Source organism: Lagopus muta, chromosome Z (genome assembly GCF_023343835.1).
Source record: "Lagopus muta isolate bLagMut1 chromosome Z, bLagMut1 primary, whole genome shotgun sequence".
In the NCBI taxonomy this organism is placed as follows: domain Eukaryota; kingdom Metazoa; phylum Chordata; class Aves; order Galliformes; family Phasianidae; genus Lagopus; species Lagopus muta.
The window spans coordinates 32904143-32918161 of NC_064472.1; the positions used below are offsets into that span (position 1 = coordinate 32904143).

The following is a 14019-nucleotide window of genomic DNA, read 5'->3' on the forward strand; positions in this document are numbered from 1 at the left end:
AAATAGTGGAGTGTAAATAAAAACTAAGACCTGTGGAGTGTGTTTTATTGCCTTTTAGAGGGATTTGAATCTCTCCATTCTTTTGTCATCTATTTAAATATAGGGAAGAGAGGTTCAACACACTGATCAAGTATTTCATTTAGCCAGATTGGATACACTGATTTTACTGATATCCAAGCTCTGAAAGGTTGACATTGGTACATTTGAATTTCCATTGGACTCAGCAACTTACTGGCCAATGCTAATTTTCAAACTCTGCTGTGCAACCAAACTACAAACCCTTCCCTTTCTGCTAAGATCTGCTACAATCAGATAACTTCCTGGAGGTCAGGATACACTTTTCAGCTGTACACAAGCTCAAACTGGGTACCAACTCCAGTGGTATCTATTGCCACAGTAACCTATGGTATTTCCAATCTATCATATTTCCATGCTAGAAATTGATGTGAAAAAAAGACACTTGCAGAAACCCAGAGAGCACATCTTTTCAGAGAAATAGGTATCACTGCTGTCTGTATCACCCCAATACTTAGCATTTACAGGAACAAAGAACAGAATAGGGAAGATCAGCCCAGAACAGACATTTCTTACCATGTGCCACCCAGCCATGTTTACACTGATCACAGGTTCTCAGGTTAATCTTCCCTGGCTGAAAACATTCACACGTGCAATTTACCAGTGTACAGCGGATGGCCTGGAAAAAGAAAAAGAAAACACATATTAATGTTCTCCCCCCTTGTACAAATTTATTGTGAGAGCTAGAAGGGTACTGTACAAAAACTAACAGCTTTCAACCACTCCAAGCATTGCTCATTCTTTTGAGTAAGGATTAGTTTTCTTTCAAAAACATTTATCAGTATACCTTAGCAAGGACACACACACACAAAAAAGCTTATTCAATAACAACTTATTCTTTTTTCCCATGATGATGAGTAAATTTCTAGTCTTTTAAAGAAAGGATCTTTACTCTAGAAAAAAACCAACCAACCAAACCAAAACAAAACAACAGAAAAAGTGCAATGATGAGGGTTCTGTAGGTGTTCCACACACCTCCTGATTTGGAATCAATTGTTTCAAGGAAAATGTTACTAGTGATGATTTCCCATAGCAGCATTTCAGCTTAATTAAAACCAAATGTAAATCAAGGAAACAAAAGCATATAAAAAGGAAGACTATATATCTCTGTTCTCTCCCCATTATGGCATCCAAAAATTGTTTCCATGTTGGGGATCCCATAGGGTGCAACTCTGCTACATCATAAAGAGTTTCTATGATTTATACATTTATTTATACATTTAATGTATTCCTAAAATAGGGAAAAGTGATGATACAATAATAGCAACAGACCGTACTCATATCATAACTTTTCTTTTGAAATTTTAGGTTTCTCCTATACCTAAGGCTAACCTTTCATCTCTTAACACTCTGTATGTGTCAAATGTGCCATAGAATCACAGAACAGCAAATCCTCAAGTGTAAAGGGCAGACAGGTATCACCAAGTCCAACTCTGGGCTCTATACAGGACCACCCAAAAATCATATGCCTGAGAACACTGTCCAAGCTCTTCATGAACTCTGGCAGCTTGGTGCCATGACAGTGCCCTGACGAGCCTGTTTCACTGCCTGGCCATCCTCTGATTAAGAACCTTTTCCTAACTGCCAACCTGACCCTTCCTCAACACAGTTCCATGCTGTTCCCTCAGGTGCTTTTGCTGTCACCAGAGAGCAGAGCTCAGCCCTGCCCCTCCACTTCCCTTGTGAGGGGCTGTAGCCACATGAGGCCTCCCTTCAGTCTCCTCTGCTCTGACCTGAACACACCAAGGGGCCTCAGCTGCTCCTCATATGTCTTCCCCTCCAGACTCTTCACCATCTTTGTAGTCCTCCTTTGGATGCTTTCTAATGGTTTTATATCATTCTTATATTGTGGCATTCAAAATATGTGCATTTCCCTCTGTTTCAAAAGATTGAATTCTTTCAAAGCAGAGATGCCAAAGTTCCAGTTCCATGAAGAGATCTGCTTAAATAATACACCTCATTAAGGTCTCCCCTCCCTTTTCAAAATGATTTCAAAAACTACACAGATTTTCTTGAGAGGCTGGCTATGCCCACAGCAAATACAAATGGAATGGAAGTTTTTTAATGTGCAACACACTTACATGTTTTAATAGCATAGATGATGACCTGTGCACTTCAAACTGCTACTAATAAATCTACAGCATGCATTTAGATGTAATTTGCATGGAGATTTCTGAGACAGAGGCTTATTCTGATCATTCACAGATTAATGATCTACAGTAACTACCAGAGCTGCCAGGAAGAGATATCTTATAGATTTAGATGCAATCAATGTTTACTTGGGGGCTAAGGTGGGGGAAGGATGCTCAGATCCTACAGCCACAGTGGTATCGAAGCATTACGAATGCTCATGTCTCTTCCAAACAATTAACAGTCCCTATATACATTCCATCTGTACAAAAAAAGGCATTACCTTAACTATACTGATTTAAAGAAAATTACATTCAACGCTAACTCGCTCAAGCTAAACTCCTTGTTACTATTTTAAAAGTTCAGAGTTGTTTTATATGTCTTATCACTTATTTATCTGCATTGTACAGTCATTTAAAACCATTTATAGTTCACTTATCCACTTGAAGTGTGTATTTCTCTGTTAAATTTCTGACAGAGCTGTGATTTTACATATCCTATATGTTCTTTTACTACCTTTTACTCTCAAAAACCTTGCAGGGCAATGAAAATATCCTGCTCTATTATGTCTGACACTTCAGGGTCTCAGTCCCAATGTCACCTGTCCAATTACTCATTAGCTAGGTTATAAAACACTGTATGTATGCGTGATTAAAAGAATTAGTAATGTGAAATACAAGGGTACCAAAGAAGTGCTGATCTTGCAGGAATAATATATGTGTTTGTGGGTTATGAGGAAAAAATTCTCCTGGAAGGTCCTGTTTCATGTTCAATAGTTTATTGACTCAGTAATATATCAGGTCTCCACTGGTCAGTAATGGTGTTCTTTCTCTAATATGTTCATTAATTAATGAACTCAGTAATTAATTGTACTGCAAAAAGAATGAAGGGCTTACAAAATAGGATTCTTATTTTACAATAAAAGATTTTATCATATTCAACACCTTTTTTAATCTCTGCACCAACGTGGTTTGTATTTGCAGTATTGGAAGTGATGCTGTCCTATTCATATTCAGTTGTGTGTACAGTGGGAGAAATACACTCACAGCATATGTATACATATATAGATGACATCATGTCATTCAGTAGAGTAGCTTTATTAAGGCTCTTCAGCATTCCCATTACAACTCTACCTATTTCTTGCCTAGAGGTTAACAGGTTGCCTGTGAAGACTGGATTCAGTTTGAGCCTGAATACAATGTTTCAGCCTAAGAGCAAGTTTTATTACACACATTCAAAAATGATCCTTTTATCCATTCTAAATTATGAGATGGAGAAAAAAAAAGCTTACAAGTTCCATGTTTCTTTATCTTGAGTTAAAGACTATCTTGATAACATAAAGTGTTATCAAGGACATTAATAAACTAGTAAGTTTTCTATCTTTTATACATACACTCAAATTAATGGAAATTTTCAAGAAACATGAAAATGTCTGTTCTTCAAGAAACTGAATCTTCAAAAAGAGCTATCTATTTTTGTAAAGTAAGAAGGATAGTCAGGAGAAATTCTGAAGATAAGCATGGATGAATTTTGGGTGCTTTTTACAAGACAAAATAGGTGTTGATGTCAGGTTGTAAACCAGCATCAGTAGTTTCCCATCCCATCACAAAGAACCCCATGCATGCCGGTCAGTGATAAGGATGATCCCACAGACTGAAAAGTGCTCATTTGGGTCTGGAAATACCCAGTCACTTACACGTCTTAGCCAAAACACTCCATAAGCCTTTTACTTACATGCCCTAAACAATAATGAGATGCAGTGTCTTCAAAGTGCTGCTGTCAGAGTAAATGGAACCTAAGTGATAGATGCTACTGAAAATCTCAGGTAGAATTTAGTCCTTATTCCAAAGATTCAATTTTCCACTTGACTCAGTTAATCCATATCACTACCCAGGATCACTACTGTTTCCAACATGAAACTAGTGTAACTCAGGGGAGAGATATAAAATTCCAGGAGAAGCACATGCTCTTACAGACACACAGAGCATTAACACTCACTGAAGTGACAGAACACTTGGTTCTTATAGATCTTCACAAAAGCAATCAACTTAAGCACTGAGCCTCGCAAGGATGTTTATATGAATTATTAACAATATCTTTCTACTTTTTTTTTTTCTTCCAAAAGCATTTAACTTGCAGATGTGTAGCAATGACACCATGACAAGCTCAGGAATGACCCAGAAGAGCAGGGGAAGATTAAGGTAGCACATGTTTACCTAAAATTTAAAACTTTAATGCTGTCCCTCCAGTCTACAGTAGCAGGATTTTAAAGTGGAGAGAGGACAGAAGTACAGTAGCCGGTGTGTTGGAAGGTAGCAGCACAGATCAACGTTAACTGCATTTGGACATCTGTTACTCTTTAATTTGACAGGGGTAGGGTGGGGAGGGCTGTAAAAAGATCCTGGAGCTGGTTAGCAGTGGCTAGACATTGTAGCCATTGTTTGATCCTGTTAGGAAGTAGGTACAAATATGCAAGGGTGTAGCAAAGCAAAAATTTAGCCAGAAAAGTGTTTCTGAAAAAATGTGGCCAGACTTTCCAGAAGCCATCCAGTGTAATCCTACCTTCACAATGTATTGCTAAAGAAGTTTACGTAATGGGGCACTATGTGCACTACACTGTGTGTTAGGGAGAGAAATTTTTCCTAAGGTTTTCCTCAGAAACTCCTCCAAGAAAGACAGACAGAAAACAGGAGGAGCAGAAAAGAAACCAAAGACCTTGCACAGAAAAACAACGCGTACCGGCTCCCTATGTGCAGGGGGATAGGTACGCATGCATTCAGATGACAGCTTACACGTTAAAGCCATTCAGCATGCTGTAAAGCATGATTTCCTACAGCTGTTTGAAAGATGCCACTAAGTTCTACCGCACCAATGATCTGCCGATAATAGGAGTTCTGAGATGTTTTTATACATTCCTTCCATGGAGTTCCTATCGTAACATTTCTTGCATTTATACAAAAAATACAGCGTCCGTTCAGGGCATTTTATATTAGCAGGGAAGGAAATGGATTGGATTGCAGTAGAATTGTTTTGAATAATTTACACTACTGCTTCCTTAAATCTTAAAGCAACACTATTACAGTTTAAAAACAAAATACGCACGCACTAAAATAAATTAATGGCTTTATAACTGACACTGAAACACTCAGGGATATCCTGCTGCTCACTTTGAGATCTTCTTCATGTAGAACGCAATGCAGAAAGAAGGGAACATTGCCTCCCACTAAAGAATGAGGTCTTTTACACCTCTGTGTAAGTTACTATGGGTAACATTGAGAGATGTTATTCCTGAATCTGTGGGTTTCCCCCAGACCAAGGGTATTCATTTAGCATAGTTTGGGCAATTTAATTATATAGCAAGTAAGTATTATTCACATATTAATAGGAGCAGCCTATAGCACTAATGGAAAAATCAATCTGTCTGGCTGTTTTGCAGAGCTTCCAAGAGATAGGCAGCAGTAAGCTTTTGTGTAAGGGATCCCAGTATGGGAGAAGAAGGAGCACACATAAAGAATACATAACTCTGGAGGAAGAATCATATCAGTTATCATAAATGACGGAGAAAGTTTCAAATGATGTAACATTCTGGAAAGACTTACTTTTGCACCTAACTTTACCCTGATTTTTAGTAGCTGTTCTAAAAAAATTCTCTATTTGTGACAAGGTTCCTACAATACTGTGAGGCTGAACAGTATCTTAATGAAGTCTCATTTACATTCTTCTATGAGGTGAATGGCATAACAGACCCTTCCCCTTAATGTCCTTGCCTTATCTTTCTCAGGTACATAAATTATTTAAGAAGTGTCTCATATCAATCTATGGTACAAAGCGATTGCTGTGTACCTGAATGCCTAACAGTATTGACTCTACTTACTTTGTTTGCATGGAAGTTCCATCTACCTGCTTAAAGCATCTGCCACTCATTTATCTTACGGAGTCCACATAAACAAATTAACTGGTCCAAATACAGATCATAAGAGCTGATCTAGTTCCATGTTTGTGAAATCCTTGTAATGAGAGCAACCCAGTAAACTGATGTGAAAGTGAAGTTCCTTACTGTTTCATTAAAATTAGTGAGATTCTGTATGAGTGTGTGCACAAATGTATTAGTTAATAAGAATGCCAGGGTTTTAAAACACAAACATATACACATAAATATATTAAAAGTTTACAGTTTGTGTAGGGTTAAGTATTTGGTAAGCAAAGTGCACTTCATGCAGCTTATCTCTCCACTTAAAGAAAAAACTCTCAATGTGCTAAATGCAAACTTTCCTTTCTACATCCTGTTTAATTCCAATTATATCTTATAAATGCCCTCCAACTAATATTTTGTTGAAATAACTTTATCTTTGGGTAAATAATTTAAAGACACACAGCAGTTGATCTTGGGGCATCATGGCACATGAAAATAATTATGCAAAGAAGTTGATGAGAGACACAGAGATCACAGAGTCACAGAACTACAGGGGTCAGAAGGGACCTCAAGAGATCAAGTCCAACCCCCCTGCTAAAGTAGGAACTCTACTATAGCTTGTACAGGTAGGTAGCCAGACAGGTCTTGAATATCTCCATAGAAGGAGACTCTATGGCCTATCTGGGCAGCCTGTTCCAGTGCTCTGTCATCCTCATTGCAAAGAAGTTCTGCTGTGTGTTTGTACAGAACTTCCGTTGTACAAGTTTTAGGCCATTACTCTTTGTCCTATCTATTGCTCTATGCACCACCAAGAAGAGCCTGGCCTCATCCATCTGCCTCCCACCTGCATTTAGATACTTGTAAACATTTATCAGATCCTCTCTCAGTCTTCTTTTCCCCAGGCTGAACAGATCTGGGTAACTCAGATTTTTAACATGGGTCTGTTCAGATCCATTCTCTGGTTGCTGCATATAATGCAACTCTTGACAAAGAAAGGTCTGAAGCAGCAGACAAGTAGCTAACTCCTGCAAGTGGTCTGACAGTTTTTTTCTATGAGTGTCTTCTTTGCCCTGACATAATTTCTTGGTTACAAACTGAAAAAGACAAATGCTACCTATGCAGATCATCACTGTATGTCAGCATCACAATTTTAAGTTGATTTTTTTTCCCCCCCCACAATGTATATTATACGTTACTAAACAGCTGTTGGGGTATGTCACTTCCCTTCTTAACTGTAGAAATGCTAATATTTTTTTTTCTCTTCTTTTGTAAATCAAATATCTTTAAAAAAGACCACAGCATAATTTTTCCTGCTAATAATAAAGATTACCATGAAATTACATTATCTTAAGTAGCTGGCAAATCAGTGGTAAAACAGGGCTTGCTTCAAACTAGCACCAGAAAGAGGATCATTTGCATACTGACCTGATCTAGGAAATGCACAAGCCTACCCACCTACAATAAGCCTGGCATCACAGGAAAGACAGACACAGTGTCTAAGTGAAAAGATTACCAAAGCTTTGACGTGAGCAATAAAAAATATGCAGCAGTTCCTCTTGGAGCAGGATGAGACCGCAAATTTAGATCCTTCTTGAAATGCTCACACATTTTACAAGACTAAAAATTGACTTCATATGTCGGTCACCAGACACATTCATATTCATTGTTGGTAGATAATTGCACGTTATGTTATGAGGCAATCACTTGGGTAAATTTCACTTAACATTTAAGCCTGTGAGCATAAAAAAAGAAGAAAACACCATTTTTCAAGAACAAGAAGACAGCTTCAGTATGCTCCTTGCTTATGGTTGTCTATGGCTTCTCTGTGCTTCAGAATTTTTAGCTGGTGAACCTGTGCTGGAAAGGAGTTTAGAAAAATCAGTGTATTAAAGTCTCAAGTTCATGTCAACAGGGAAAATTCCTTCCCAAGAAAACTCACATAAAAGGGGAAAAAAAAAAACAACCAACACCTCCTGTATAATTAGAAAAGTAGATAGACAGAACTCAGTACAGCTCTTTGAAGTTAATTTTCAAAATATATTTTCACTTTGTTTAAAGCAAAGAGAAAAGGAAAATTGGGGTGGAAATGCTGGCCATACTTTCTACAGATTATACCTGCAGATGTATTTCTGTCTCTGTTGAAAGACCTAATGTCTCCAATGTGTAGTTCTCATACAATAATTGTGTTTTACAAGTGACCTACATTTTTTACATGGACAATTTTGCAGCCAGAACACTGGGCAGAAAACGTGAGAATACCCTCTGATCCTGTGTCTGACTTTTCCATAGATGCCCTGTGACCCCTGACCATTCAATTTCAAACCACCGTCTGCAAGAGCTGGGCACGGACATTAGATTCAATTTTCAGGGGCAAGATTAGCAAAGTTCTCACCACACATGTAGCATGAGGATAGAGTTTAAGACCGAAGCATGAAGCAAACAATCTCGTCTGTTGGCATAAAAAAATTAACAGATCTTTTTAAAACATATAATTTTAGACAGTTTTTACAGTTTGTAAAGGAATAACCATAAACAAATGGATGGCCATTTTTTAACATGAGTAATTGTACTAGAATAATGTATTTCTCAAAACAAAAAGAAGTGGGAATATACCTTGCATTTGGACAGTCTTAAGCATCCATGCAATGCAATGGAGCTTCTCATTTCTCCCATATTCAGAGATATGTAAATAGCTTCCAAGTTGCTCACTGCATTGCAGCATTTTATGAGAGATTTTACATCACAGTATATTAGTATTGTTTCTTACTTGTATTTATTTTCACTAATACAATTTGAAAGGTACTAATATTGTTATATTTCTCTGTGGCATTCACGAAAGCAGTTACTAATACAATATGAAGGGAAGGATGCTAACAAGATGGAAAGCTGTTAATGGGATAAAACAGCTTGGAATCTAGCTAGAATCTATCACTTAATTTTAGAAAAACATTTTCAACTCTTTGGGAGAAAACCTATGAAATAAATAGAGAAAAATAAAATAAGATAAAATAAAATAAAATATAAAATAGTGTTTATAATGTTGCATTTAATATAAGGGAGTCACTCAGATTCTTTTTTAGGTACAGTCAAAAGTGGAAACTTGTGCCATGGAATGCTATGTAGACATTTCAAGAGAAAACAAACATAAATCATAATAGCCCTGTCATTTTTTCAGGAAGTTTCTGTAGGCCACATTTTTCCTAATTCTATACACTCAGCTTCCAGTATTGCCAACAGGATATTCTACGAAGACTGCAAGTACAGTATGACCCTATGTCTCCATAGCATGTAATATCCACCTCACATCAAAGAAAAAATTATATGGATGGAAAAACACTAAGACTGACAAGTGCTTCTTAAAATTTCAAGAAAATTTGCTTCAAATTTGAAGATAAGCACACAGTTGATTTACGAATGAGTTTCCTTATGCCTGAGGGAATGTTAGCAAATGCAGACATTTGTTCTTACAGATGAGAACCAGATTTACATCGGTCACTCCAAATAGAATGCCTCCTATTTATTTCCATGGGAACTACAACAGATACTAAGAGCACAAAAAACTATTTGATGGATCAAATTCCCAGCTACAAATATTTGTTTTTCAACACAATTATCGCCATCAGCTATGCATTTTTTGCCAGCCATGAACAAGAGACTGAATGCCACACCCACATAAAACTGCATCAGTGAAGGTGATCCACTGTTGCTGTCACCACTGCTGAAATGCTCTACCCACCAGCTCACTGTGCTCACATGTGCTGTTTGGTCTCCATAAATGTTCAGCAAGTGTCGACAAATGTCAACTGATGCACTCCTTTTCTATACAGAGGTATTCAGTTATACAACACTGATTCATATGTATGTCAGATGTAATTTAGTCAGACTGCTTCTCTGCTGCCATCTCTCACATGGCAACACGTAATGGTATATACTGGTAGGAAAGTCAATCTCTACTGCCATTCCACAAATATTTGCCTCTGATGTTGTGGGCCAACACAATAAAATAGCAGGCACTGCTTTCAGATCAGCCCTACTATGTTATGAAACCAGCACCATCAGTTGTTAGCATTCAGCCATAAACTTTGTAAAGGCAGTAGGCAGTGCTGAATGGGTGGATGGATGGACAGACCTGTGAAAAGCTTCATGGAACTTCCTCTGCCACTGACTCTTCTAGAGACATTAACATTGTTAGCTCCACTCAAATGCTCAGCTCAAGAAAGCACAACTACTGGAGTCTTCTCTTAGAGCAAGCTGCTTGCACTGGCTTTACTCCTCTGATCACTCAGAACAATCATTCTCAAAACTGTTGCTAATCTGAGCAAGTGAATGGTTTACTATTTCTGTACCAGTCCTGAACACAAAATTGCTATTATGTGGAAAGAGAAAAACATTCTGCAAAAAGCATTTTTTAGCCATGGCTACTAAAACCATAATTATTTTTTTTTCTTTGTACCTTAATGCACTTATAAGAGGAAAATGAATGAATTAATTAATTAATTAATAAATGAATGAATGAATGAATGAATGACAGATAGATCAATTGATCCATTGACTGATCTCTGGTGCAGCTGCTTATGTAGCTGCTGCTGCTACTATGTAAGACAATCAGAATCTGAGATATAGAAGTAGAGCTTAGATTCCCATACTGTATCAACTCTGCTATTCACAAGTGAATTCCATTTCCTCACAATAAATGTAGATAAATAAAGGAGGCGTGTAAGACAAAAATATTTGAAAATCATGATGTAAAACTTAAAGCTAAAGTAAGCATTCCAGAAAAGGAAAAATTTCCATCTTTCCTACAAAACACAGTGAGTCTGTTGATGTAGCACATGTAGAAGGAAATAACCGACAGATTTCAGTCACATTACATGGACAATTAGGTCAGCATTCTTAGAAAGTCAGATTATAAATGTTTCAAGAAGTATATGTCTATTTAATAGATTTCTATTCTTCAAATAGTTCCTACATAAATTAGCCAGAAGATGATGAGATCTTCTACAGCCTTAAAGATCATCACCAGATAAGCAGCTCATGTTACCAAGATGAATTTTGTTTGGTTTCAGTACAGCGTGTTGAGTAAAAAACAAAAGTGAAAACGTAAACATACAGAAATACCATATTTAGCAGGTAACTAAAGAACTTCTAAGAAAAACGCAAATGACAACACAAAATGATGTTGGTAAAATCAGCAGTTTTAGTTCTCGTTTTTCACTTTCTATTTCTATAAAACAGAAGAATAAGCAAAATGTGATTTTAACAAAGCAAAATGGAACTGGACTCCTGGAATAGCTATGTCTCTCTATCCACATATTCAAAAAGATATTTTCTTTAAGAAATACCAAAGACACACTACTTGCTGCCTAATCTGCTCCTCCAAAATAATTTCACTTTTTAGGAATTACTACTGTTGATGTCACTGTTCTCAAGATTCTAAATGATGGGCTTCCAATTTTGCCAAAACTATACCTGGCTTTAGAGTTAATTGTGCTGCATTCCAGACAGTAAAGATGATTGCTATAGAAGTTATATGAAAAAGCTACAGGGAAAGATTTTATCTTTCAGAAAATAAGCGGGAAGTTTTAAAACATGTTAGAAAAGCCTGAATATTTTCTAAAAAGAAAACTATCTTTTAGATCTCATCAGGATCAAACTATGTGTTTGAAAATTATAATGTAAAACAGTAACTTCTTATTTAAATTAATCATAGACTCGGTCCTGCAGTATCATTCAGGACAGTTCTCTGTTAACCAGAAACTGATTCTGTAAGCAAATGGGAACAAGGGGACACAGCCCTTTAACACTGCCCTCCTCTCAAAAATGTGAGATTAACAGGTGAGTATTTTTATTTTCATCAGATATTACTGTTCATTAAAAATCCTCAAAATTGCATCTCTCCAATATACCTTTTAAAAATTATTTCCCTTCAATATTTCCCAAAACCAAACCCATAGAATTTTTGCACAAAAGGCTGCTATGTATGACAGAGAAGAATTCCAATAAGTGTGAAATAGGTAAAATGTTTTTCCTTGGCCTGAATGTAGTGTGATTACAAGTATAACTGCTTATTAAAAGAGAGAGAGGGGGAGAAAGAAAGAAACGGAGGGAAGGAAAAAAAAAAAAAACGTTATAGGTTTTCTCAGAAGGATTTCCTTTTATACATAGCTTTATCCTATAATTTTGTCCCTGTTGGGCACACTGCCTATATTTAAACACAAACAGTCAAGCAATGAAGAAACATTACCACATTTACTGTGAACAAAAACTCCCAGTTGTACAGTGAAATTTTAATACATTTCAACTTATCTCTTTTACTAATGGGGAGAGTACAAACCCTGCAGGAATTCGCTCTGCAAACTGGTAATTACAGTAGACTCACTTTTCTATAATGCATATGTATAGTCAGACACAAGAACCATAGCTGCCCTTTTGATGTAGGTTACAATAGGAATGCTTTAAAAAAAATTATGAAAATCTACAGCAATTCTAAAGGAATGCATTATTTCATGGGAAGTTGTCCTTTAGCTATACTCTGGAATACAAATATATTTAATACTGTATAATACACATATATTAATTTGCCCTTATTAAGCAAAGCACAAGCTTTATCATTTTGTTCTTTTAATTTTTTTTTCTTTATTTTTCCCCAGTTTACAGGATAAAATTGCCCCTTACGGTGCAAAGCTGGTGTAAGAGCTCAGAAAAATATTTTTGTTCTCCCAAGCCTCTTCCTCTGCACAACCTTTGAATTTATGTCTCATTAAATCATTATAACACATATTTAAAAGCACTATTTCAACTGCACAGATTTACAACATACAATGTTCAACTCAGCTAACATAGGACATGCTGTGTCTGGCAGAACATGTTTGAAGTATACAAAAGACAGGTTTAATTTAAACTGAAGAGGAGTGAAATCAAAGTAAGATCCACTGCCATTGTCATACATACAGACAATATTTATCTATAATATAAAAGTGACAAGACGCAGCTATTTTTCTAAAAAAGAAAAAAAAAAAAAAAAAAGAAGAAGAAAAAAAAAGAAGAAAAAAAAGCCCTGGAAAAATATACATATTTTCTGGTCTTTTCTAGTCTATGCCATTTAGCGGATTTTTGTTTTATTTTTTAACTGACTTGTATATCTACACCATATCACTTAATTCTGTAAATACTTACATTGTCACTGTTTATGTAAACATGCGTCTATACTTTTGCCCTTAATGATAGAAAATAATCATGTCATACAATTCAATATGTAATAAAATCACTCTATCCTCTAAGCGCTACGCAAGAAATTATATCAGAATTTCAGTTTCCAAAATTTCTGTATTCTAAGGCGTCTATTGGTGCACACATCATCAAAATAGGTGGGACGAGGGGGAAGAATTGTTTTTAAAACTGATTTGTCAGAGCAATTTACATTTATCTAGCATCAATTTGAACTGAATGCAGCATATTCACTAGTTTGTAATACCTAACTTCTTAGAAAAACAAGCTGCCATTCTCTTTTAAGCATCTCCTATGTAGTTGGTTGGTAAGAAGTGAATAATAGAATCACTGAATCATATAATGGCCTGGGTTGAAAAGGACCACAATGATCATCTAGTTTCAACCCCCCTGCTATATGTAGGGTCAAACTGCATATTCAAAGCTTGAAACAGCCACAGCTAAAATCACGAGACGCCCAAACTTCATTCAGAAAGCTGATATTCTGAGGAAATATATGTATATAAATCAGTATCAATGACTCTGCCATCACCAATGGGGAATCAATGGCTTAACAAAAAATGCAAAACAATGATAGGGAAGATCTTTCCTGAAGCACGCATTGCATGGAGATGTTCATATAACCTCGGAAGATTTCATTCTCCATATTACTGGGCACTAGGCCTCTCACAGAA

General features: G+C 36.4%; 1 protein-coding gene across 8 annotated transcripts in view; it reads right to left on the bottom strand.

Moving 5' to 3' along the window:
• The window catches only part of BNC2 (basonuclin 2), a 362491-nt gene that overhangs the window by 136077 nt on the left and 212395 nt on the right, over positions 1 to 14019 (bottom strand). For all 8 annotated transcript variants that reach the window (XM_048930707.1, XM_048930702.1, XM_048930705.1 and 5 more), the window contains one exon: positions 592 to 694. In XM_048930707.1, the coding sequence (XP_048786664.1) occupies positions 592 to 694 (103 nt within the window). The remainder of the gene's footprint in view (positions 1 to 591; positions 695 to 14019) is intronic.